Source organism: Dermacentor variabilis, chromosome 8, assembly GCF_050947875.1.
Source record: "Dermacentor variabilis isolate Ectoservices chromosome 8, ASM5094787v1, whole genome shotgun sequence".
Lineage (NCBI taxonomy): Eukaryota > Metazoa > Arthropoda > Arachnida > Ixodida > Ixodidae > Dermacentor > Dermacentor variabilis.
In genome coordinates, this window is record NC_134575.1 from 45,148,690 (window position 1) to 45,173,270 (window position 24,581).

Genomic DNA, 24,581 nt, shown 5'->3' on the forward strand with positions numbered 1-24,581 from the left:
TGCAGTAATTTTTATAGTAAACTGTATGCTCTAAGCTATACCAAAATTTTTTGCTTTGAGGAGCCAGAATGGTTGCTGTATTTTTTTTTTTTTTTTTTACCATTTGTACCTGTCACTTTAGGAGAAAAAAGATGAGAAAAAATCACAGCCTGGAGGCCTGTCTGTACAGTTCAGTGGAGGACGTCTCCGATGCAAGAAAGTCTGCATCAGTAATGTTGGCGTGTAGGCTTCCAGATTAGGTGACGCCATTTTGCTAATGTCTGCAAGCTCACGAGCTTAGACAGAAATTCGGAAAGATGGGTGCAACTTCGAGGCACAGGCAAAAAGTAGACAACATGTTACCAAAAGTGTTGGAAAGAGGCAGCCATTCGCTGTAAACATCTTCAGACACAGTGCCACGAACCAAGGCACATTCTGCTGCCCTGTCTACACACATAACGTCACTCTTCCACGCTTCTCATCATGTGTGTTTTGGGAAACGCAGTGATGAAGCACTGCAGAAAGTGTCGCTCGAGATCTGCGCCAAGCTTCCGACGGTTGCCACCCAAGACGACTGGCACATTCTGCTTCCCATTGTCTGCAAACTGCAAAGTCATGCTAGCACCTCCTGCAGGAAGCTGGTGTACGATGTCTGCATGCGCCTGTACACCAAGTACAGGTTAGTAAATTTTGCATGGGCTTCTTTTTCTCTCTCTCTCTTTTTTTTTTCTTACTTTGGGAGGCTTCGCAGTTTTTAATGTGCTGGCCTGCTAGTAAGAATATTGTTTTCTTGTAGCATGCATTGGCACAGGAACTTGTTTGCTTCAACACTTTTACTGCTTTCTTTTGTGAGCAAAACATGCCAATTTATGTGCAGGTCTGATAAGGATGCTGTGAATTTAATGAAACAGGCAAGGCGTGTGCTGCTGCTGGGCCTAGGCGACGCAGATTTGCCATTAAGGTAAGCCAGCGTCTCATGCCTGGCATCATGTTGTGAAGACCATAGTCAAGTACGCAAAGTTCCACACACGTCTGTGCTGCTGGCAACTCTGTGCCTTGCACCGCTCTTTGGTATGTGGCGTGGTTTCTGTGTGCATGCTGTCAGCTTAGTTCTGCTCGCAGTGTATGAGCTTGTGTTTTATCCTGTTCAGTGTCACACTGAACACTGATTGCAATCATTAGAGTGTACATATAAAGCACATGCGAAGGGAAGGAAAGCACAGTTGAGGACGGCAGAAAATTAGGTGTGGTGATGAAACGAGGAAATTCGCAAGCGCAAGTTGGATTCAGCTTGCGCAAGACAGGGGGAATTGGAGATGACTGGCAGCGGCCTTCGTCCTGCAGTGGGCATAAAAATAACCTGATGATGATGACGATGATGACAAAACACATACACACAACTAAATATACATGCTGTCTGTGTGTGTTGTATATTCACGCTACTATGACAATAATTAGTACAACGAACTAGCCCTGAAAGAAAGTTCTTCCTGTGTTACAGTGAATGCCCAGTTAGCATACAAAAGACAGTAGGGAGTTTTAGAATAGGGGCCCCAATAGTTTGGGGCCCCAAAGAGCTTTGCGGGTGTTAGCGTTGGGGCACGTAGGAGTGAAGAGTTTTAGAATAGGGTTTGACGTTTGCGGATAGCGTCATGCGCTGACAGCGCCACTATGGCGTCAAAGAAAAACTGTTAGAAATAATTAAATAAAATATACCATTTTATGATAGGAATAATAATTTTTACTTGCATGTATTCACGTTTAAGTACAATTTAGAGGTTATTCTCTGTAAGCAGCAAACAATTAGTTGCGCTTAGTTTTGAGCAAACCAGCTTTACTAGCCTTCACCAGCCAAGCTTAGCCGTGTTAGGCCTACGAGCCATAAAATCCACAACCGAATTCAAAATCAGCGGCGTCTAATGAGTCAATCTTCATAACACACGCTAGTTGAGAGAAAGCGATAACCGCACTCACTTCTCCTAGCTTGCGAACTTCATGCGTTACCGCGAATCGAACCCAGTTTTGTGCTAGGTTAGAGCCGTCGCTACGATGGGTGCCGCCATGTTTGCCGACGCAAAGCTTTTGGGGCCGCTATTTGGGCTCCCGCTAAATCAGTGAAATAGCGTTCCCAACGCAAAACCCAAACGGAGTTTGCGTCTTGCGCATGCGCAGTGGCTTCGACGCTATTTCTTTGGGGCCCCAAAACGTTTGGGGCCCCTATTCTAAAACTCTCTAGTATTGCTGCTCTGTACAAATGATTGTGGAAAAAACAAAACGAAAAAACTCAGACCTGCTCACATGTTGGTGCTTACGAACTCGTACACATTGAACAGCTGTTTAATCTCCCTATCCTGTGCGATTGCACGTGCAATCCTGTACAAAGCCACCTATCCAGTCCTTGCATTCACACATGACACGTACATATCCGCAGTTAGGCTCACAGGAGAAGGCTAAGTGCACAGAGTGAAGCTTTCAGCTTGCGTAAGCACACAGGGTTTATAGCAAGTCTCATTTTTTTACTAGCCCACTAGTCTACTTTATAGATTCACACATTTTTTTTGAAAGCAGGGCCCTTGTATCGAAACCTGAACATTAGCAGGACTTTACCTATTGTGCTTAATGGGGACACTAAAGAGAAAAATGATTTCGCCTGTATTATTAGTTAACCATCTGTAATACCAAAAAACAACCACTTTTACCGTGAGGAGACTCCTGGCCAGCGAGAGAAGGTTCATAAAGAAAATACAAGCGACGACAATGCCTTTAAGTTCCCGCACCAGCTGGCCGTGGCATCAGGGAATCTGAGGGTGTCCATTAGGGCCTGGTCGATTCATTATTGGTAGAAATGGACTATTTTGTGTGTTGTAATAGCCAAGGACCAAACTTGGCGAAAGCTTTCACCTAGCCAACATGGTCCAAGTACAAAAAAAAATTCACTTTGATATTCGTGACGTCACACTGATGTGCTCTGGCTTTGGGGTTTCAATGCAAAGTAAAAAGGAAAAAAAAATGGAACTTTGACTTTCATTTTTTTTTCCTTTTGATAGTCAGCCTATTATAGCGAAATTGAAAACAACAGAGTTGTCGAAAAAAAAAAACTTAATCATCCTAAACTGATCTAGCGTTTCTTATCAGTGTCCCTTTCTAGGGCCCCTCGACAGACCCGGTTGCAAACTTCAGTTATGCACTGCAAATTGTAAAAACACCATCTCAGGGGTTTTTTGCCAAAAGAATGTTTCATTAAATCGGTTCATTATTGGAGGAGATAGAATATATTAACTGTCCTGTTGTCATGCCTCCAAGAGGCGAGCGCTACCGCCAGCTCTCTCTCTCTCAGCCTCTAGTAGCATTCCTAAGCGGTGTTCCTTCCCGTCCTTCTTCCACACCGAAGCTGAGGGACGTACCACGGCATCAAGCCCCGCCTCCTTCTTCTTTTTTTTTTTTTTTTTGCTTCCTTTTTTGCAGCGTTTGGTTTAAAATTTCAGCTTTTTTCCCAGGCATGCAGCAGCGTAATACTTTGCAGACACAACCGTCAGCATGCCATGCACCAGCTACGCTTGTTTGATTAAAATGGCCAAACCTGGTGAGGGGCCCTTTAAGTACAATGCCCTTTAAGTGCAATAAATTCTGTAAGGTGCACGTTCTGGCAACTCTGTAAGGCTTTCTGGCATTTCTAAAAGAAAGAAAGGTATTCGCACCATGCATTACTATACGTCTTGAATAGCCTGACTTTCTGGCTGATGGTTTCACATTGCCTGCCTCATGTTGGGCTCTCCAGTGCTGACGACATTCAAAGACTTGTCGATATACTACGGCGTTGTAGGTATATGTGCATCTTGGCGATCTCTGTGTGCGCATTCTTCATTGTGTTGGTCAATTCCCTGTTGTAACACCATTGCATGCTATCACTGCATTAACATGTAAACTCCTCTGGTAGATCGTGAACTGTGCATGTAGATAACCTTTATGTGTTTACGAGTGTTCAATGCCATCTGCATGTGTGTGTGACTATGTCTTACTGAATTAGCGTTCTCTCTTGTTTCTCTAATTAGCAATGTATAAATGGAGCATAACAAATGAACTTGAACATTTCTGTAGATCACTGCCAGCCATCTATGATTAGCATAAATCCAAATGTAAACTAGTTGAAAATAACTCAAATGCATTTTTGCACTGTAAGGTTTGCCTCCATTTGTAACAGTGTCATAATTCGGGCTCCAAAATGTACATTTGGGATTATTCCATGTTTAGAAACTGGCTACGAAGTTAGCATGTGTCATTTCTATGTAATTAGCATGCGCCACTGATCTGTACTGTGTTTTGCTGGATGCCGTTCATTGAGCCGGGTGCAGAGGCGAAGTCAATGGAAATGCGGCATCGTGCAACGAGTTGTCCCCGAAGTAGGGTGCACACTTCACCTACTAGTGCACTTAGCCGAATAATATTGCATCCGTAACGATTTTCTCTGTGTGGTTTACCACGTTTGTAAGGAGTGTTGTTGTGACTTTGTGTCTGATAAGGGCTTTACGATAATCTCAATCCGTATGCAGTGCTTTTTTTTTCCTTACTTTAAGTGTTTTCTCAATTCCAACACTTAGAGGACATCTCCAGCCTTGTCGGGTAGTTTACACCACAGTAGGCAGGTATCTTGGGGGAAACAAAAACAAAAAAAGAATATGCCGAGCTCCCATGCAGGCGAAGTGTTGCTGCAGAGTAGCAAAGTGCCGACTTCCGGTGCAAGGGAGCTTACTTCCCGTGGCTTCAATCGAGGTCCCCAATGCACTATCCCTCCCCCTGAAGTAGAGATAAGTGATACATACAACAGCCATTCTTATAAATTATTTCCCATCTGGAGTTCAATTTATACCGATAGTACGTAGCGCATAGTTGGTGATTTTCAATCATCCTGGTGGTATTGGACGGTTATCATGCCTTGTAACAACGTGTGTCATCACTTGTCCAAACAATTTTTTTTTTTTTTTAGTTATGTCGGAGGCTTGTACAACCTTCTCGTGGCATTGTGGCATTCGTCAATGGTGCTCCCATCGTGGCTCCACGTAACGCGCTTGTGTCAACGGAAGATGCCGAGCGTAAAGCAGTGGCAGCTGACCGTGCGTGTATTGTGCAGATGCAGCTGCCACGTGAACTTGCTGACAAACAGATTGTGAGGAACACATCCTCAACTATCACTGTGCGAGTTTGCGTGCATCACACAAAACTTTGCGAGGTTGTTGTTAGTGGTAATGGCAGTTTTTTGTTCTTCTTTCTTTCTTCCGTCTACTGCTATTGCTAACGCTACTGTAACTTACATTTTGCCCAGCACTTCTACTGTTTTCGCGCAACCATTTCAGGCTGTCAGTAGCAAACTTCTGGTGCCAAGAGACGCAGCTTCCCCGTGCCACTACGGAGCGCCTCATTGCCTTAGTCGGCGACATGTACCTGCCCGAAATGGAAGAGCAGTTCCTGTCGTCGGCCACATTTCTGCTGCTGGAGCTGACATCGCGCAGTCCCGACTACGATCGAAAGGTCTTCCAGCATCCCCTGTCAGATTGCACTTTCGTGGTGAGTTGTAGGACGGTCGAGCTCTGCTAGGCGGCGCTACTTGTGAAACGACAGTGGTCATTAAAGACATAGCTTTGCCAGCAAACAGCATCTGTAAGTTACGAACACTGCAACAACGCTGTGTTTGCTGGCTTTGTGTAACAGTGCCAATCTAAACACCAGTATCAAGCAAGAATAAGCATGTCTGCAACAAGCATGGAAAAATGCGTGTGCTGACACCGGTTGCCCTTGTTTCCTGTGTCCAATGTTATGCCATCGTGCAGCCAGTGAATAAAAACAAGCTGCTTGTCCAAACAGTCGCTTTATCATATTTGTGTTGCAATTATAATTCTAGCACCCAGCGTGGTGCCTGAGTGGCTTCGGCACTACGCTGCCTAGCTTGAGGTGGCAGGTTTGATCCCGGCCGCAGTGGCTGCATTTTGATGGAGGCGAAATGCAACATTGCTTGTGTACTTGGATTTGAGTGCATGTTAAAGAACCCCAGGTGGTCCAAATTAATTCAGAGTCGCCCACTACCACTGCGGCATGCTTCTTAATCAGGTCGTGGTTTTGGCACTGAAATCCCAGAATTTGCATGAAGTTGTGTATTCTACTTCCTGCAATGGTGGCCACATTCTGATGGCGGTGGAATGCAAAAAACTCTCGCGTGCCGTGCTTTGGGTACTTCAAATTTAAATATCCCCGAGTAGTTAAAGCTAATCTAGAGCTTTCCCCAACATATAGCCCACTGCACAGCTTGAAAATGTTAAATCTCACTATGCAATTTATTTTTTTCAATGCTGTGGGACGTCAGTTTGTGAATTTACCACATTCTTAAAGGAGCAGCCTTTCTTGTTGCTGTTGTTGTTGTCATCATGCCAATACTGATTAAAGTGAAAAAGTTATTTAAATTTGGAATAAACCAACCAGTATAGTATATTGCAAACTCCAAGTGATAGATATATCAAATGTGAAGTCAATTTTTTTTTTTTTTTACAAGAACAGATGATAGCTAGGACAAGCACAGAAAGCTGCTAAGCTGCAGCTTGACTGGGTACTTGGCCCATTACTTGGCACAAACAAAAGACAGAAAAATACATTTCAGTGACTAACAATCTTGCCAATTGTCAAAATCAAGCAGCAAAGAAAATAGAGCCAGTTGATAGGTGCTTGTGACAGATTCTGCAGATATTAACTGATAGCAAAGCATTGCTTGTTTTGTCTCCCTTTTTGCTTTGTCTCTTCCTTTCTGCACTGTGCATCACAAACGTGCGGTATTTATTCAGGCAAAAACTACTGTGTTTTCCTGATTATAGTCTGCGGAGTATACATGCCTAAAACTTAAAATTTCACCTGCACCTACGTGCACAGACTACACACAATTCAGATTTTTGAGTTCATTGGCACAGTTTTAAAAAAAAATGGCAGAGTGTGCCTACAACCTTTTACCATGTTAGCACACAGTGAAACCAACTCCGCAATTATTATCACTGCGTACAAGCAATATTTCCAGTTGGTACTTGCAGCTTTCAAAACATTGTCCATGCACCCTAATAGAGGTCCCTGTGTATTAGTACTTCGGAATAAATTATTTGCTTACTGACTGAATATGCTAGTTGCATGAAAACTTAACAAAAGTCGATTCAACTGAAATTCGTCCATGTGGATTATTAAGAATTATATAACAAGTGCAGGCTATATAGGGTAAGAACGTTTTTTAAAGCTCAAATTTGCCCCTGTAAACAATTAACTGAAGCAGACTATGGTCCAGAAAATGTGGTACTAAAATTATTCATTGGGGTTCCTCAGGAACATCATTCCAAATTCAGAAATACTAACAACAGAAACAAATTTTAGCGCTTTAACTTCCACCCTAACTAGCTTTCTAACACCTTAGCTGGCCTTCCTTCTGATTGCGGTTTTGCTCTTGTCACGTGCAGGACTACACAGTGACGGGGTCCTGGCGGAGGCGCCACGCAGCAATGACACCCCTGTTTGCGGAGACCCTGTCGTTCAGCCAGACGCAGTCGTCCACGCAGTCCTCCACTGCCGATGGCTCCACTTCGCAAAAGCTGAGGGCCACGCAGGCGACACTGCAATTCACACCGACGCAGCAGGCAGCAGCTGCAGGGGGTATGTAGCGGGGGTGGTAATACCGGGACAGGCGGCTATAGCCTAGCAGTTCAAGCTGGCTCAGTTGAAGTTGACGCATTGCAGTGTCGCGGAAGCGACAGGGAAACTGGGAAAAGGGACATGGCGCGCCTACCCGGTGCTGCCTGTCGGCCCTCCAGGCAAGTTGCACCACGCGATGGAGGAAATCGGTGCGCGTGCTTTCTCAGAAACCAGAATATGAAGTCCGAGGCATGCGAAAAATTTATGGAAGTCGTTGATCCATATTGTAGCCCTCAGCTTTTGAGTAAATCGACATGCAATTGATCGAGACCGTTCTGTCGTCAAAGGCAATTAAAAGTGCCCTTCGAGGGCAATTTGAGTACTGCGACAGGTGACACAATATGAATAAAGATCTAGGATGAAGCATCAAGAGGTCAGCATAGCGCGCAATGTTGCATTTTTTTCTCTCTTTGTTTAGGCTAAATAGAAGCAGCTATTTCAGCTAGAAACACGAGACGGTTATTTTCTCCTAGTACATGGACGTGCTGCCTCTTGCTTCTAACCATTGTATTAAACCCTTTCAGTGTCACTAATGTGCCCTTAGTTTCTCCACTGCGTCTGGATGTTCAAAGTAACATGAAGTTGGCACGCTCCAGGGTAGTCCCGGCCCCTGTTGTATAATCCTAGAAACATATTTTTCTCATCTCTCTGGGTTTGCTCAGTCTGGGTTTTTTTTTTTTTTTTTTTTTTTTGTTAGCACCCTGCGGAACGCGCCCCTTCATGTGCGTGGTGACGGCTGCACAGAGCCTTTCGGGGAGCCTTTCGTTCTGTGGTGGACTTAAATAAACTCATGATTATAATGACAGTGGTCAACAAATCTCGTGCACATGTGCTAGTTCTGCATGTACATATCATGTTCTAGCAATAGAGTGATCAGCATTCCCTGTTTGTTCACCCTGTTGCTCACTTGAAACTAAATCTCTGTCTTCCTGGGACCTTACATTGTATCAATGACATTCCCACATTCTGAGCATTAATATATTCAGATATAAAATCTTTTGCCTACACTTTTCACCTGCTCTACTATGCCATTGGCATATTTTTTGCATTACGGTGTTTCAGAGACCAGCACGTACAGTTGGCTTACGCAAAGTACTCACGAGCCCAGCCTACCTGTGCAGCAGAAGCAACAGCGTTCTGCAACAATCTTGCAGCTCTCTCCTGGCAAAGCAGGCCCCAGTGCCCAACACGGGGGCACTGCCACTGAGCGAGGTAAGAATGGCATCCCTGAATGTGTGCTCAAGCAGTTGAAAGGGCACAGCAACAATTCTTGAACAACTGTAAAAAGGTGTTCCCGATATCTATACTCCATCTCATACGTAGTACGGTAAAGCCTTGTTGAAACGTGCCTGCTTAAACAGTAGTTTCCTTTTAATAGTAGTAAAATCAAATCCCCGACTCAGCTGCCACTGAACATAATGCGTTTTTTATCCACATAAACCGTATCAGCTTATGTCGTACGTATCGGTGAACACATAGTGTTTCCACTTTTTGTCGCGCAATCATGGTGCTAGGTTGGACTGGCCGAACAACGAGCCTCAGAGATCAGAATGGCCTCCAAGCGCAAACGCAGAAGGCACTTGGAAGGGTGTTGGCCTGGCAGAACAATGAGCCTCAGAGATCAGAATAGCCTCCAAGTGCAAACGCAGAAGGCACTTGGAAGGGTGTTGGCCTGGCAGAACAACGAGCCTCAGAGATCAGAATGGCCTCCAAGCGCAAACGCAGAAGGCACTTGGAAGGGTGTTGGCCTGGCAGAACAACGAGCCTCAGAGATCAGAATGGCCTCCAAGCGCAAACGCAGAAGGCACTTGGAAGGGTGTTGGCCTGGCAGAACAATGAGCCTCAGAGATCAGAATGGCCTCCAAGTGCAAACACAGAAGGTGCTTAGAAGGGTGTTGGCCTGGCAAAACAACGAGCCTCAGAGATCAGAATGGCCTCCAAGCGCAAACGCAGAAGGCACTTGGAAGGGTGTTGGCCTGGCAGAACAATGAGCCTCAGAGATCAGAATAGCCTCCAAGTGCAAACGCAGAAGGCACTTGGAAGGGTGTTGGCCTGGCAGAACAACGAGCCTGAGATCAGAATGGCCTCCAAGTGCAAACACAGAAGGCGCTTAGAAGGGTGTTGGCCTGGCAAAACAACGAGCCTCAGAGATCAGAATGGCCTCCAAGCGCAAACGCAGAAGGCACTTGGAAGGGTGTTGGCCTGGCAGAACAATGAGCCTCAGAGATCAGAATAGCCTCCAAGTGCAAACGCAGAAGGCACTTGGAAGGGTGTTGGCCTGGCAGAACAACGAGCCTCAGAGATCAGAATGGCCTCCTAGTGCAAACACAGAAGGCGCTTAGAAGGGTGTTGGCCTGGCAAAACAACGAGCCTCAGAGATCAGAATGGCCTCCAAGCGCAAACGCAGAAGGCACTTGGAAGGGTGTTGGCCTGGCAGAACAACGAGCCTCAGAGATCAGAATGGCCTCCAAGCGCAAACGCAGAAGACACTTGGAAGGGTGTTGGCCTGGCAGAACAACGAGCCTCAGAGATCAGAATGGCCTCCAAGCGCAAACTCAGAAGGCACTTGGAAGGGTGTTGGCCTGGCGGAACAACGAGCCTCAGAGATCAGAATGGCCTCCAAGCGCAAACGCAGAAGGCACTTCGAAGGGTGTTGGCCTGGCAAAACAACGAGCCTCAGAGATCAGAATGGCCTCCAAGCGCAAATGCAGAAGGCACTTGGAAGGGTGTTGGCCTGGCAAAACAACGAGCCTCAGAGATCAGAATGGCCTCCAAGCGCAAACGCAGAAGGCACTTGGAAGGGTGTTGGCCTGGCAGAACAACGAGCCTCAGAGATCAGAATGGCCTCCAAGCGCAAACTCAGAAGGCACTTGGAAGGGTGTTGGCCTGGCAGAACAACGAGCCTCAGAGATCAGAATGGCCTCCAAGCGCAAACGCAGAAGGCACTTGGAAAGGTGTTGGCCTGGCAGAACAACGAGCCTCAGAGATCAGAATGGCCTCCAAGCGCAAACGCAGAAGGCACTTGGAAGGGTGTTGGCCTGGCAGAACAATGAGCCTCAGAGATCAGAATAGCCTCCAAGTGCAAACGCAGAAGGCACTTGGAAGGGTGTTGGCCTGGCAGAACAGCGAGCCTCAGAGATCAGAATGGCCTCCTAGTGCAAACACAGAAGGCGCTTAGAAGGGTGTTGGCCTGGCAAAACAACGAGCCTCAGAGATCAGAATGGCCTCCAAGCGCAAACGCAGAAGGCACTTGGAAGGGTGTTGGCCTGGCAGAACAACGAGCCTCAGAGATCAGAATGGCCTCCAAGCGCAAACGCAGAAGACACTTGGAAGGGTGTTGGCCTGGCAGAACAACGAGCCTCAGAGATCAGAATGGCCTCCAAGCGCAAACTCAGAAGGCACTTGGAAGGGTGTTGGCCTGGCGGAACAACGAGCCTCAGAGATCAGAATGGCCTCCAAGCGCAAACGCAGAAGGCACTTCGAAGGGTGTTGGCCTGGCAAAACAACGAGCCTCAGAGATCAGAATGGCCTCCAAGCGCAAACGCAGAAGGCACTTGGAAGGGTGTTGGCCTGGCAGAACAACGAGCCTCAGAGATCAGAATGGCCTCCAAGCGCAAACTCAGAAGGCACTTGGAAGGGTGTTGGCCTGGCAGAACAACGAGCCTCAGAGATCAGAATGGCCTCCAAGCGCAAACGCAGAAGGCACTTGGAAAGGTGTTGGCCTGGCAGAACAACGAGCCTCAGAGATCAGAATGGCCTCCAAGCGCAAACGCAGAAGGCACTTGGAAGGGTGTTGGCCTGGCAGAACAATGAGCCTCAGAGATCAGAATAGCCTCCAAGTGCAAACGCAGAAGGCGCTTGGAAGGGTGTTGACCTGGCAGAACAACAAGCCTCAGAGATCAGAATGGCCTCCAAGTGCAAACACAGAAGGCGCTTAGAAGGGTGTTGGCCTGGCAAAACAACGAGCCTCAGAGATCAGAATGGCCTCCAAGCGCAAACGCAGAAGGCACTTGGAAGGGTGTTGGCCTGGCAGAACAACGAGCCTCAGAGATCAGAATGGCCTCCAAGCGCAAACGCAGAAGGCACTTGGAAGGGTGTTGGCCTGGCAGAACAATGAGCCTCAGAGATCAGAATAGCCTCCAAGTGCAAACGCAGAAGGCGCTTGGAAGGGTGTTGACCTGGCAGAACAACAAGCCTCAGAGATCAGAATGGCCTCCAAGTGCAAACACAGAAGGCGCTTAGAAGGGTGTTGGCCTGGAAAAACAACGAGCCTCAGAGATCAGAATGGCCTCCAAGTGCAAACACAGAAGGCGCTTAGAAGGGTGTTGGCCTGGCAAAACAACGAGCCTCAGAGATCAGAATGGCCTCCAAGCGCAAACGCAGAAGGCACTTGGAAGGGTGTTGGCCTGGCAGAACAATGAGCCTCAGAGATCAGAATAGCCTCCAAGCGCAAACTCAGAAGGCACTTGGAAGGGTGTTGGCCTGGCAGAACAACGAGCCTCAGAGATCAGAATGGCCTCCAAGCGCAAACGCAGAAGGCACTTGGAAGGGTGTTGGCCTGGCAGAACAATGAGCCTCAGAGATCAGAATAGCCTCCAAGTGCAAACGCAGAAGGCACTTGGAAGGGTGTTGGCCTGGCAGAACAACGAGCCTCAGAGATCAGAATGGCCTCCAAGTGCAAATGCAGAAGGCACTTGGAAGGGTGTTGGCCTGGCAGAACAACGAGCCTCAGAGATCAGAATGGCCTCCAAGCGCAAACTCAGAAGGCACTTGGAAGGGTGTTGGCCTGGCAGAACAACGAGCCTCAGAGATCAGAATGGCCTCCAAGCGCAAACGCAGAAGGCACTTGGAAGGGTGTTGGCCTGGCAGAACAACGAGCCTCAGAGATCAGAATGGCCTCCAAGCGCAAACGCAGAAGGCACTTGGAAGGGTGTTGGCCTGGCAGAACAACGAGCCTCAGAGATCAGAATGGCCTCCAAGCGCAAACGCAGAAGGCACTTGGAAGGGTGTTGGCCTGGCAGAACAACGAGCCTCAGAGATCAGAATGGCCTCCAAGCACAAACGCAGAAGGCACTTGGAAGGGTGTTGGCCTGGCAGAACAATGAGCCTCAGAGATCAGAATAGCCTCCAAGCGCAAACACAGAAGGCACTTGGAAGGGTGTTGGCCTGGCAGAACAACGAGCCTCAGAGATCAGAATGGCCTCCAAGTGCAAACGCAGAAGGCGCTTGGAAGGGTGTTGACCTGGCAGAACAACAAGCCTCAGAGATCAGAATGGCCTCCAAGCGCAAACGCAGAAGGCGCTTGGAAGGGTGAAGCTACATCAGCATCATTTCGGCGCCATGCCAGAGAGCGTTGTGGCGTAGAGACGGGCAAAACGGCTCACTTCAGTGAGTGGCTCAGAACGCCTCATTTCACTGAAATGAACCGGTTCACTTGAACGGCTCACCGGTTCACTTAAATCTGTAACCTGTGACACCTGCTGTGGACAGGTACACATCTACTGTTACGTCACAAAAATCTAAAAAATCATAGGTTTTCAATATTGGAGTATGACGGAACCCACTCTTCCACGCAGTTGACAGCCTGCGGCTACTGAAGAGGAGGTTCTTGCGAGACGACGATCAGATCCGGCTTCAGCACATGCGCAGGGAAGTTCGCCTTAAGGAAACTCGCAAGGTAAGACCCGCCCTGCTCCTTTTTGTGTGTACATGTGCTGCGATTGGACAAGCTAGTAACACATTGGAAAGATACGAGAGGAAGAGCGAGCATTGAAGCTGTAAAGTAGCCTATTTACTTGGGTTTCGATAGAGCTAACACAGCGGTCAGGAACAGCACACAGAGTCCCTGCTCGAATAGCAATCTTTGGCCTAGCACTGGCATTGATGCTTGGCCAGCGTTCATCAACTTCACTGCAGCTGCCACCGGGAACAAAGAGGGAGCCTTTTTGGTGACCTTAGAGCTTGCCACGATGAGCAAGTCGGGGTAGGTCTTGAGGCATTGACAATATGTTGTCCCGAGTGGCACAGATCCGAAGATGACACAACGGGCTCAATGACATAGTTCACTGCGGACATGCGCTTGACAATGCGTTAAGGGCTTCCATACTTAGGGAGTAGTTTTGAAGAGGCCCGGCGTATTGGAAAAGACCGACAGCTCTCTGTAGCCCACTCCACATCTTGTGCCTAGAGCTGGTAATGGTGCCTGGCCAGCGTTCGCCATTTTCTATCAGTGTTCTTTTTTTAAGGAACTGCACGCTTAGTTGTATTTACTTAAATGCATCTCATCTTGCACTCTCTCCAGCAACACTGCAATAGAAAAGAATGCATAACTTGCTTGAAATATTTGGAGGACGCTTAAGCTTCCCCTTTAAGAGTGGAACGCAATAGCATTAAAAAAATCCCCGACTGCTTCTCACGCTTCCCAGCAACTGCAGCGTATGTAACTGTAAGGTCTACCGGGAAATGCTGGTGGTGAATGCTACGCACGAAGATGAGCTTTCTGGAAGAAACGCGGCCTCTCGCGTGGGCTGATCCCAGAGGTCGTGTGCAGCCTTGCCAAAAAAATTACATCATGTTCAGGTTTCGCTTATTGTTTCACACTTTTATCGTTTTAAGTCTGAGAAGATATAACATAAAAGGTATGCACTGTTGGTGTTCTGTTTCATGGCATTTGTGTGTGGGCTGTCATTCTCAAAATTCAGAGAAATAACTTTGTCAGGGATGCAAGGCAAGGTATGAGCAACTTTAGTGATAGAAAGGTGTGGCAATATAACGTGCATGTACCGCATGTAGCATATACATACACCTAAATATATATGGTAATTTTCACTCGCGGACAACTCTGCTGATGCCGACACCGACACTGGATTTTCTGCGACATGGGGCCCTTAATGCTATCCCAATAAAATGTATGCAAGTTAGCCTCCCCCGTCCATTAGCTAAAGGCCCTCTAAATCACAGTGCGCCTCATCGCAGCTATTTTAGGCGTTTTAGTAAGCTTTCCCATTGAAGTTTCGTGACCAGGAAGAAAGGTATTAAGCTTTGGCTATGAGGGGTTAAAGCGTTAATAAACTAGCTTTGGCTCTTTCACGATTAGGTCAATGGTGGCACTTCCCAGTGGCATAATCTTTAACCTGAACGCGCTACTTCATAGTGTACTGATTTGTCTGACCCTGTGCTGTTTTTCCTTGGCAGAAACTTAAACAAGAACAGCATGCTCGTCGTGAAGCGGAGGTGACGCTATACCGAAGCTACCGCATGGGTGACTTCCCAGACATTCAGATCTCTCACGCAGCCTTGATAGCTCCCATGCAAGCTTTGGCCCAGGTAATAATGAGGGCATTCATATTCATTCCAGCATGTTCAACCAACCAAGGCATGCGAGAGACATGTGCAGCCTCCTGCATTGAGAGACAGGAAGACAGCAGTATAGTTACAGAGCAAACAGGGGCAGTCAATATTCTATTTGTGAATAAGAGGATGAATTGGGGAGTTGGTCAAGACATGCAATGCATAGATGGTCTGTTAGAGTTATACAGAGTGGGTGCCGAGGAACGGGAATACACGCTGGAGAGAACTGGGTGGTAGGATGAAATAGGGACATTTGTGGGGAAAGGATGCAGTCAGCGGGTGCAAGACGGGTAATTGGAGATCACTGGGAGAGGCCTTCGTCCTGCAGTGGACATGATCATTGTGGAAGCTTTATTTAAATCTCTTCTTTACCTTGTTTGCTTTGCGTGCTCTGAGTACTCGTCATTTGAAAAGCCATAGCCAAACAGCGCGCTGCCAACTTCGTCGTTGTAGTGTTACACTTTGATGCACTTTCAGGCTCGTATTGGTGAACATCGACCGCCTTTGTTTTCCTCGGTGATATGAATATGTAAAAATATATTTAATTTGCAAATAATGCTAAAGTTCTTTAGGTTTTTGTTTTCTTGCGCTGTTCACCCTAGGAGGTTTTGAAGCGTTTGTTGTTGAGGTCTTGCTTTGGTGCCACTGTACTGCACTGTTGAGTTGCCGTAAAATTTGCTCCTATCCTATTTTATTCCTTTGTCTTGCTCTTCAAATGAGCCTGAGAATGTTGACATTATTAGATCGCAAAATTGCTTCTTTCTGCTCTGCTTGCTTCTTTCTTTCTTTTTTCCTTTCACGCAGCGACAGTGGTACAACTGTGGTAGTCTCAGTGCAGCATCAAGTGCGCTGTCCAATGCTGGTGCTGCACTGGGACGCCATATGCACTCAAGGTTATGAAAATTGTTTCAGTTTCGAGTTAAAACAAAGCTTCTTGCAACTTTTTGCTCCCTGGAATGGATTAGCCTTCCGGTGTGATTTTGTTTGTTTGTTTTTTACTTTAGCAAGACCAGCAAGTTGCACAGATGTTGCTCTCTGGTGTCGTCACGTCCGTGTTGCATGAATCGAGGCGAGATGGGGCATCGCTCTCCCGGCAGCGGGAGGAACTGTGCCAAGGACTGCAGAGGGCGCTGGCTGGCATCCTGGAAGCAAGCATGCGTTGCTTCCCTCCACTTGTGGCTTTCGTGCAGGTGAGGTTTGCAAGCATTTTGGGCAAGAAGTGAATTTTGGGGCAACACTACTTTAATTAAAACCCGTATTGTAATGCTCCACCCAGAATCCCTACAAGAACGTGCGTTGCACTGTGTACGTTTTTTTTTTCTTTCTTTTTGAAATCTGTATACTTTATTGCTATAGTTGGCGTTAACAGGATATCGACCTGTAGCAGCGTAACAATCAGCCCCAGCTCTGCCGAAATAAAAAAGCGCCGCGTGCATGCATGCACATCAGAGAACACGCTAGCGCGATCGTCCCAAGTGGTTGTGTCCGCCTGCCGCTATAACAAATCAGTCATTACTCAATGCGCCCCTCACAAGCACATCAAAGTAGAGCTGCTGAAGTATCCTCGTCGTCACTAGTAAACTGTCAGGACTGAGCTACAAGGCGAGGCAACAACGCTACTGCGATTAAATAGCAAGCATTCAGGGAAAAAAAGGCAAGTTTGACATTCCAATTTACTTGATTAGGCGAACGGTGGCTATGCATGCCTGCCTGTGTTCCTTGTCATACCGTTTACCCGGAGATCAGTAGAACTTGACAGGCAGGCCCCAGGTCTTTTTGTTGCTGTTGTGGTCATTTCACCACGCAACAATACTGTCCTCCTAGGTTACCCAGCCATTGTTCGGCCACTTCAGCCGTTGCGAAACAGTGGTGAGGTGTGCGTTTGAAAATGCGCTGTCTTGAGTGTCTGGTCTGGCTGTGCCGGTGCTCTCATAGATGGTGACACAGCTATTCACTAGGAGGAGTGGCGCTGACATCTGGCAACAAACTTGTGGCTGGGAGCCCTATCGCACGTGCCTCGTCCCTTTTCTTGTTTACACAGGATCTAACAGCCGGGAAAGGTACCATACGATCGCACTTTGGCGATGTACCGAACGTTGGTGCCGAAAGGTGTGTTTACCGGGAACGTATCAACTGGTAAAAAAAAAATAGCAACTCTACTGGGTTATTTCTGTTGTGTTCTCAATCACAAACGTTGGCACCGGGAAATCACATGAAATGAGGTCTTATCAAATGAGGTTCTACTGTATGCATATTGCATAACACAGCTTTGTTTTGACAGCATAAGTACAAGAGGGTGTGCTATTTAGAGCACTGCATATTGTAGTGCTGGGTAGAAAAATTGGCCTGTCTTTTTATAGCATTCAAACAAAGGTATAGGTGTCTGTGGTTAAATTTTAGCAGGCTTTGCTTTCTTTTGCATGCTAAATTTTATCTGGTCTGTGTGTACTTCATGTCTTGCTGGCAAATCCTTGGGCCCTCCTTGTCTCCTCCTCTTCTATTCTTTTAGAAGTTGAGTGTTTCTGTATATTTTATGTCTGTTGCAGGAAGTAGCATTTCAGGGCGCATCGGACCTGAAGCTTCCCGTGGCCGCGATTTCTAGAGCGTCTATAGCCAGCGGCCACCAAAGCCTTGGTAACGCTAGCTTTCCTTGTGTTATACTGTTTTGTAGTGTATTAATTCCGCTGTGAGAGGCTACCGTATGTTAGCACTATGATTAACACTAAATAAATAAATAATAATATTGCAGTGAGAGATTGTGTTGGTGCAGTAGCCATGCCGTTGTCGTGCTGTTTCCATAAAAAAAAGCATTGGGTTATAAATTAGACTACACTGAAATCTTTATTTTATATTTATTTTTTGTGTGCTACTGTGTAGCACATTTGCGGGTGCCATTCAGTCTGTAATTCCAACACAGAAGTCAATTTCTTTGCAGTATTAAAATGTGGCTTACTTTCAGCTACATTTAACTTAATCGTAGCTGTGGTCAGAGTTACCTGGCTTACAACCCCTTTTGAGTGACATCGAATTTTAGTGAAAAAGAAGCACCGAAGTATATGCTCTAGTACAGTACAAAATGCACTAAAATGATTTATTGCTGTGGAGCTTTAGCTACTCCTCAATACGCTCAACAATAGAAAGCACCAGCATAGACATACATGGAAATACCGAAATACGCAAATGTTAACATCGGCACTCGTCACCAAATCTCATGACACTGTTCTGGTGATCCAGGAGCACTGAACAGAATTTTTAGCTTTGCTAAAGTCCTTGTTCTCGTTAAATCTCTCTAGATTTAGCTGTATCTAGAGGCCTTTAGGTTTAAATAAAATCTCTCTGCAGAACTTTCAGCTATGCTAAAGCTCTTGAAAGAATAAGTTTGGGCATGTTGGTAATCTGTTTTAGCCTTCTAGCGCACGAAAAACACAGGGACAGTATTTTAAAAGTAGTGCTAAAACAAGAGTAGTGCTCTTGTTTTAGCTAAAATCTCTGGTTTTGGCTCTCTCTAAAGAAGGAGAAATGAACTTCATTGTATAAGCAGCTCATTGTCCTAGCCATCTTCACTGTTAGCACATTGTAGAACTTAAATGAACACCGATATCTTAAAAGGGGACTCTAGTCGACATTTCAAATTATTAAAAACACTTGCTGAAACTATCTAGGCATTTAGGCGTGCTAACACTGCCTATTCTGCAGGAATTCTTCTCTTGGAAGAAATGAACCATGCCAACAGCCTGTCGGCATCAACCAAGGCACCACCAGCCAAACGATCAAAGAAAGAGGATCATCCGGAACAGCAGATGTGGATGCAGCTAGCCGAGTGAGCACGCCCTGGGGCATATTTGGTGGCAATGTTCTAATACGAGCAGTAGTCATTTGTCAACTAAAAGGAGCATCTTATGAGCAAAATTGCTGGAGTAAAGAAAAACCTGTGACAAAAACCTCTTGTGCTGGAAGTGATCAATTATGCAGAATCATTTTATTACAATGCTAGTTGTGTCGTCTTCACATAGAAGACTGGGATTCTAATACTTTCACCAATCTTTTTTGTTCCGAAAGAAGTCTGATACAGTCGTAAATGGTTCTGAATCGGGAACAGAACCCTAAACAATTTGTGCAGGTGCATGTTTTATGGTAGATATTCAATGCAGTTCTTGGATTACTTGTGCAACCTTTTAAAATTTGTTATCATGTGCTTGCAGTAAATACACAGCTGTCAGGCTAGCTCGTATTGTTTCAAGCTGTGAAGTCGTGCTTTGTACACGCTTTGCATTTCAAGGGCTGCATTTTGTAATGATTGTGGGGTCTTAAACATGCTTTTGGGACAAAGGAACTACAACACATTAGTGCAAACAGTCACAAGGGCACTTATTGCACCTTTCAAATACCAGTGTCAGCTAGCTGAGTTGCTATTCACAAAAGCTGATGGGTTGAGCATCCCCATATGATTCTCTTTTTTATTTTTTCGTTCCTTGCACCAAGTGGCCGGTCTCGACAAAGATGATGCTGAACAGTACACGCAGGTCATTAATGATTGCGCTGGGAAACTGATCCTAGATAAAGTAGTTTATTACGGTGCAGCAGAGCCAGTACTGAAAGTGCAAAAGAACGAATCAGGAAAGAAGTTATTGCGGTTTCAGACTGTGGTCAAATTTAGTTCTTCTGCTACTACCGTCAACAGTCTCAGCAAAATGTTCTCAATCTCACACCTGCTCCCTTTGTCACTCTGGCCGAGATGCTTGTAGCTGAATTGTGCTGCTGTATGTTCTCGTAGGACACATCTTTTTATCACGATAGCAATTATATGGATGCATGCGGCGCATTGGCGCCATCACTGCTGGACCCATTGTCGCCATCGTCATGCTAGCCCACTATCATCAGGGCATGCGCCACTCGCAGACAGACAATTAGAGGGCCTCTGGAGATGCGGAGTGCATTGAGCTGCAAAAACGATGAAGCAACGAGGATGCACCGTCAACGCTTCGCTCAGTCGGCTGTGTGCCAGAGCCAGGACAGCATTTTATCTTCCGCCGCTGGCATGAGCATTTAGTGCATACCGCAATAAGTACACTAGCATTCCTGCTGAGCTGCTGTATCTTAGCTGAGCGTTGGTCTTAGTAGAACGTAGAGTAGCTGTCAAGCTAACGTTATCTAATATTTCAGTGGACACTGACCAACAGCAATGGTTTTTCGTCAATCTCATTTCGTGGACCATCAAGGTGCGATGCCTGCAATGCCACTGGCGGCACTCTTCATCACACTAGCATTCTAAGATGCCTGGTAGCTGCCGGGGCGCTGTTCCTTCTGCTCACTAGAAGTAGCCTTGCATGCTGTGTCATGCGAACATGTCACGCCCGCACACACTTAGAAAACTGTCCAAGGAGTTCAAGCATAACACTAAACCTTGCTATCGATCTTATTGCATTGCCCTTGGGGCGATACCGCCAAATTATTTCTTTAGTTGTAAAATAAAAAAAAATGTCTACAGGTTGTACAAGTCCCTCGGAGACTTTGATGCTGTACGTGCCTCACTGGCTCTTTGCGAAGACGTCGGGCCAGAGGCAAGGAAGGCTCTGGAGAAGGAAGCTCAGGGAGACTTCCAGCAGGCCAGGGACATCTATCGACAGGTGCGCTGACCACCGACTAAATTTTTCGAAATTTTCAGGTTCAAATGTTGTTTATTTATTGTCGGCAACTTTGCCTACTGCTGTGGGAGGAAAAGGGAAAAAAAGTCCTTAAAAGGAGCCTTAGAAAACCACATTTAAGAACCACCTTTTCACTCATTGTTTGTACAGTAAAGACCTTTCGTGGCAACTGAGACGGCTGCTTTCATAGCAAGTAGCTAATGTCACAGCGCTACGAGCAGAATTACATTGATGATGTTCATCAATGGGACGAATATGATGATGCAGGGTTTAGGCTTGACTATCCGCCATAACTGGCTGTGCCGTCATGGTGGTACGAGCAGAGCAATGGTACTAAAGCTCTGTCACATGGGTGTCTCGGGTTCTGTATGCATGCATAACCAGTATCACTGCCTTTGTTATCAGCCCACTATGCTGCTTACGGGAGTGCACAGAACATTGGGGTGGTATTAGAATACAGGCACCATGATGCCAGCGAAACTCTTCGCCACATTTTTTGTGCCTTTTCTGCTACTGAGCCTGAAGTCGTGGGTTCAATTTCGAGCTGTGGCTTCCACATTCCTGTGGTGGCAAAATGCAAAAATGATTGTGTACTTGATTTTGGGCCACATTAAAGAACCCCAGTAGTAAAAATTAATCAAACAGCCCTTCTCTGTAGCATCTCTGATGACCTACTTTGCAGTGTTAAGACATTAAGCACCATAATCGGATTTGATTTTTCATTTTTTTGGTTGTTTAAAGGTATTTAAAGTTATTAAAAGTGTACATGTACTAGATCTAGCCCTGGGAATGTTTAGTGTTGGTGCAGTTGGCTTCCATTCATTTGACCCTGACAGAACCAGTGAAATAATTGAACCATTGAATGGGTAGAATCAAACAAGGTGCAGAAAAAAATGTCAAAACACACTGCTGATTCATTTGCCAGTGTTTGCCCAATTCTAACATGTCCCTGAATGAAACGCATGCTTACTTTCTATGCATCTTGATAGAAAACTAACGTAAAATGACATTAAAGCACCCAAACAAAGGCTAATTTTAGGATAGAATTAATGGAAATTTGGGCCTATAGAAATGCATGAGTGCCTGCCACGACTTTCAGCCCAGGATCGAATTATCAAAAATTAAAACCACTTCCACGCTTGTGAAATCTGAAGAAACAGCGGAGCTGTGTTTCTCATGTGTTTCCCTTGTATTTGCTTTTGTGTATGTGTTCTTGTCTTGTGGTTCTCTGTTCTTTTCGTGTGATCATCTATTCTTTTGTTACGATTATCTATTCTGTTATTGAGTAATTATTGGTTTCGTGTGATTATCTTCTCAATTTATCGCCAATGTTTATTACTCCGATCTTGTCATTCATCATCTCTGTCGTTTCGTTGAGCTAGGATCTGTGGTTCATGTTTCCTAGGGAAACACAGGAGAACCTCGGCTCTGCGCTGGCGTTGAGCCTCGGCTTCTTTCTTTTGATTCTCGGGGTTCGCTTATCTTCACTGGTGTTTCGCTGCTGTTCCCTTAGTGCAAAGCGAAGGATTATTCACTCTTCGATGGCGCTGGCGTTCCCTGGCGAGCGAGCACTGATGGTCTAGCCGTTCGGCGTCCGCCGTTTCCGGAGCGGGTACCGGCTGGAGTCCACCAGTGAGCCCACTGGGGCCTCCTAACCATTTGGTGTCCATGGTGTCCATGGTCCAAATACCCCTTTCCTCTCCCGACACTCACTGTGGCAGTGGCGTCATCTGTTGGCCCAGCGGGGAACCTTTGCCTGCCGGGACAAACGAGCACTGACAACCATGCCCAACGGACACTGCGAGCCCCTAAACATCTTCGCTATTAAAAAGACCTAATTAACCAGAGTTGAATCAACGGATGTCTGCTGTACTACTTGCAGCCACAGTGACTGATGCCATGACTGTGACTTATGATCGTGATGTGTTATGATGCTTTTTTTTTTTTCTACAAGTCTTCAAAGGCCTGTTCTCCACCTTATCATATATGTGTCTGCATTACATTTATGCAGATGCTTCGTTTAATGCATTACAAGCACATGGCACATGCAGATCATAATAATCTTGTCACGTGGTGGTGACTTTAAAGAATACAGTAGCAATACTGTGAACGACAAAACTAACTTTTATTGGGCGAACCTGTGCCCACAAAACAGGCTACAACTATAGCACAACGATAGCGGCGAACACGGTTGGCGATCGTCGAAAATCTCATCAGCGGGTCAAGCGCGTCGGCTTTTATACAGCAGTCGTCGAATGTTCCAGACTAATCATTGGGACCCGCGTGCCTTCCACAGAGTTCTACACCATTCGCGTCACGCAATGAAATCAGATAACACAAGGTTCGGTGACAACAGACAGCGGATAAAAGCATCGATAACTTTCCAGAAACTTCTGATACATGCAGGCACGTCCCGCGCTGTGCGATAACATTTGTTAGGCGGTGAAACGTGGTCGCCTGATAAAGATAAGTACACGTGTCAATAATACTCTTTAAGATAAAAGGCATGTCTGTAGGCTGTGCGTCACTTGGCTACACCTGTTTCCTAGTTATATTTTGCTAACAAGCATTTGACAGTGCAGTGTTTGGATGCAATGTACCGAAGCTAGGTGCAAGAATTTTCCACTCTTGTTTTCTTCAGCTTGCTGAAAGCAGACCTCCTGGGGCAGATGGCTTCACTTGGGATGACGCCATACTTCAGGTAATTCGTCAAGTTCGTTATTAGCATGGTACTTTGCCTTTTGGCCGCCATTAATAATGTTGCGGTCACTCAATGTGCCTACCATACCAGTCTCGCTGGGCCTTTATGTGTGTCATAAAATCCAGTGAATCACGTTCCTGTTTATGAACCCTTACTTACCAATTTCATTTGCTGCGGTTTTAATGTATGGTTGGTGACATGATATAAAGATTTTTCTTTTAATAGCGTTACTTATTTTTTTCACTTTACTGGCATTTCTTTCACTGGCTTTAATTTAGGTTTGGCAGCATATCTTTTCCTTATTCCTCTAAACGCGATCAGACTTAAAAGAGGTTTTACTATACTATGAGAGTGCTACTACTATGAGCTTCTAAACACAGTGGCTTTCAATACATAGCCTTCAAGGCAAGGAAGCAGCTGCAGTCGTTAAGAGATTTCTTTCATTTATTTCATTTTGCTCAATTGTCTTGTGCTTTTCGGCTTTTCTGTTTTTGTACAGACATGCGATGATCTTCGTTCTGCATAACGTTGGCAGAACTTCAACAGCGAGTTGCTACCGCAACCGTGTTTTTATTTTTCAGTGCTGCTGCCTTCTGGGCGAGTGGGGAGAGCTGCAGAGTGAAATCGATGCCAGGCTGGAACAAAGCAGTGCCTCAAAATGGGACAGCCTCTGGGATGGAGGATATCGTCAGGTTTGTGCTCTTCCTTCTCCTCGCGGTCGCCGCGCTCCAAGCTGGAGGATGACGTACTCGCATCCCTGTGCCTACGTACTCAAGTCCACAGTGTGACATCGCTCGTGGTGACACGTGACTTCGAGAATTATTCAAGCCACCATCTGTTATTTGTGTGATCTCTTGCTTGAATTGACGAATCGAAGTTTAAAGAAATAATAAAACACAAGCAGAATGTCTACGTGCTTTTGCTTTGCTTCGCACTGAAGCAAGGGAGATGTACTTCCGCTTCGTCTGCTTGTTCCCATGGTCATGCGGTCACTTGCGCAAATACTGAAACTATGCCATTTTCTACCGTGTTCCAGCGCGTGATCAGGCTCTGCGATCCCCTTGTACTGCCTCAGTATTCGTGTAGCACTGAATTATACCGCTAGTCATGTGTCCTTGTGCACAGCGCGCAAAATCGTGCGCTGCACGAAACGATAACAGCTCGCGCGCAACGCCACCAGCGTAAAAGCGCAT

At 46.1% G+C, this 24,581-nt stretch overlaps 1 protein-coding gene across 1 annotated transcript in view; it reads left to right on the forward strand.

Annotated features, from left to right (window-relative positions):
• LOC142590176 (DNA-dependent protein kinase catalytic subunit-like) overlaps window positions 1-24,581 on the forward strand; it is a 202,163-nt gene that overhangs the window by 123,037 nt on the left and 54,545 nt on the right. Inside the window, exons 57-69 of the mRNA XM_075702071.1 lie at window positions 485-658; window positions 857-940; window positions 5,331-5,541; window positions 7,461-7,653; window positions 8,755-8,904; window positions 13,269-13,369; window positions 14,887-15,018; window positions 16,047-16,232; window positions 17,589-17,676; window positions 18,739-18,862; window positions 20,531-20,669; window positions 23,329-23,388; window positions 23,970-24,080. Of these exons, the coding sequence (XP_075558186.1) occupies window positions 485-658; window positions 857-940; window positions 5,331-5,541; window positions 7,461-7,653; window positions 8,755-8,904; window positions 13,269-13,369; window positions 14,887-15,018; window positions 16,047-16,232; window positions 17,589-17,676; window positions 18,739-18,862; window positions 20,531-20,669; window positions 23,329-23,388; window positions 23,970-24,080 (1,753 nt within the window). The remainder of the gene's footprint in view (window positions 1-484; window positions 659-856; window positions 941-5,330; window positions 5,542-7,460; window positions 7,654-8,754; window positions 8,905-13,268; window positions 13,370-14,886; window positions 15,019-16,046; window positions 16,233-17,588; window positions 17,677-18,738; window positions 18,863-20,530; window positions 20,670-23,328; window positions 23,389-23,969; window positions 24,081-24,581) is intronic.